The 2,111-nt window shown below is 49.8% G+C and overlaps 1 protein-coding gene across 1 annotated transcript; it reads right to left on the reverse strand.

The window, feature by feature from the left end:
- Window positions 1-253: 253 nt before the first annotated feature.
- On the reverse strand, window positions 254-1,679 carry Calml3 (calmodulin-like 3). The gene has a single exon (NM_027416.3). The coding sequence runs from the start codon at window positions 1,562-1,564 to the stop codon at window positions 1,115-1,117; it is 450 nt and encodes a 149-aa protein (NP_081692.1). The 5' UTR covers window positions 1,565-1,679; the 3' UTR covers window positions 254-1,114.
- Window positions 1,680-2,111: the final 432 nt, after the last annotated feature.

Below are 2,111 nucleotides of genomic sequence, written 5' to 3' on the forward strand. Positions count from 1 at the left end.
GGCTGTCCCACTCACAGCAGAGCTAGCCCACCCTCACCATTTTACAAAGGAGGAAACACTGAGGTAACGGGGAGGTGGAGCCAAGGAAGATGGGCGTTTTGATGAGTCCCACTCTAGAGTCCACATCAAAAAAAAAAAAAAAAAAACGTGCATTCAAAACAAACAAACAAACAAAACGGAGGTTGCTGACTGGTTAATCTTCTAGACTTAAGAAATAGTGTTTAATTAGAAGCAGAAAAGAAATAGGAACGTCGTGTCTTATTAACTTATTTATTTCCCTGCAGCTTCCCCCTCTCTTGCATATAAATTTCTTTCCTTTGAGATGAATACAAACATGTTACAATGACCCCCAGCTCTACTCTAAGCTCAGAAAACAAACAAACAAACAAACAAACAAGCATAAAACCAGGATCACAGAGGTTTCTTTGATGGAGACAGACAGGAATAGACAAAGTCCCGTGGAGGGGAAGCGCTGTTGTCCAGAGAGCCTGACCTCAATCATCCAAATCTTCACCATCGCCATCATCCCCACGCCCTGATGCTTTCCAAATCCAACAGACGCAGTCTTCAGCCAAAGATGCCTAAGTACTATGATGTACAAACTGATGGCCACAGGCCACCGTGATGCAAAGCGTTGCGTGCAGGTGACGCCCCCACCCCACCCTCCCCACACACACCGCACACACCAATACAAATGGAGATTCCTGCTGGAAGTAGGCCCTGGAGTTGATCATTTCTGTTGGAAACAGGGCGATGGGGGTGGGGAGAAGAAAAGGAAAGAAAGGAAACAAATAGGAGCCTGGGTCCTTTGGCTTATTATCCATGCAGAGATGGGACATTCTGCTTCAGCTCTTGAGGGCTAGGAGGAGTTGATGCCTGTCTCAGCTGGAGGCATTCTCAGTCAAGGGGAAAGAACTGGTGTGAAGCTGCCAGAATAAGATGCAGAAAGTGAAAGGCAGACTTATGAATGCAGTCCATAGAGCCCCACGGAAACAGGGAAAGACATCTAAGACCTGGGTAAGATTCTCACCAACCGGAGGACAGCTATTATCCAGCCTAGCTTGTAGCCCAGAAGCCTCATGGGCACCTGGCTGTGCCAGTCTGTGGCACAGCCTCATTTGGACACCAGCATGTGGACAAACTCCTCATAGTTCACTTGCCCATCACCATCTGTATCTGCCGCCTGTATCATTTCGTCCACTTCCTCATCGCTCAGCTTCTCCCCCAGCTTGGTCATCACGTGCCTCAGCTCGGCTGCACTGACGAAGCCATTGCCATCCTTGTCGAACACTCGGAAGGCCTCTCGGATCTCCTCCTCGCTGTCAGTGTCTTTCATCTTCCTGGACATCATTGTCAGGAACTCGGGGAAGTCCACGGTGCCGTTTCCATCTTTGTCAATTTCATTCACCATGCCTTGAAGCTCAGCCTCTGTGGGGTTCTGACCCAGGGACCGCATGACAGTGCCCAATTCTTGGGTGGTGATACTGCCATCCCCATCCTTGTCAAACAGAGAGAAAGCCTCTTTGAACTCGGCGATTTGCTCCTCAGTCAGCTGGTCGGCCATGCTAGCAGATCGTGGGTGATGTGGCAGATGTGGCCAGTCTGGTCTAGGCTTCCAAGCGCTAGCTGTGGGCTGGGCTCTTCTCCTCTGCTCTCTGAAGACAGGTGGAGACTGCAAGGGGCGGCTGTCTGGCTGGCTTGACTGGCTGGAGCTTAAGAAGGAGCAGGGTCCTCCCCCATCGTTGGTCTGGTAGGATTGGGCTGCCATGCGTAGACGCCCCCGCCCCTGTGGTTGCCTGAAGGCCAGATCCTGTTTAGACAAGAGTCCAAGAGCAGCAACCAGGCTGGCCTGCTAATTGAGTTGACGCCAGCACTTGTGTGTGAAAGGCAACTTTTCTCGCCAAACACCAGCAGGGCCGGCAGCGGTCACCGCAACACCTTTCATCCAGGTATAGGGAAAACCTTTTAATAAAAACCAAATCCAAAACAAACAAACAACAACAACAAAAACCCTGACCTGGTCTTCTGGCTCTGAGTTTTCCATTTTCCTTTTTGCTTTCTTCATTTTGCACCTAATGCTAAACCAGCCTTCTATTCTGTTCTCAATATAA

The sequence above is a fragment of the Mus musculus genome, chromosome 13 (genome assembly GCF_000001635.26).
Source record: "Mus musculus strain C57BL/6J chromosome 13, GRCm38.p6 C57BL/6J".
Lineage (NCBI taxonomy): Eukaryota > Metazoa > Chordata > Mammalia > Rodentia > Muridae > Mus > Mus musculus.

What these genes read in the sequence shown, in the direction of transcription:
- Calml3 (NM_027416.3), bottom strand. Translation starts at nt 1,564, where the DNA reads ATGGCCGACCAGCTGACTGAGGAGCAAATCGCCGAGTTCAAAGAGGCT.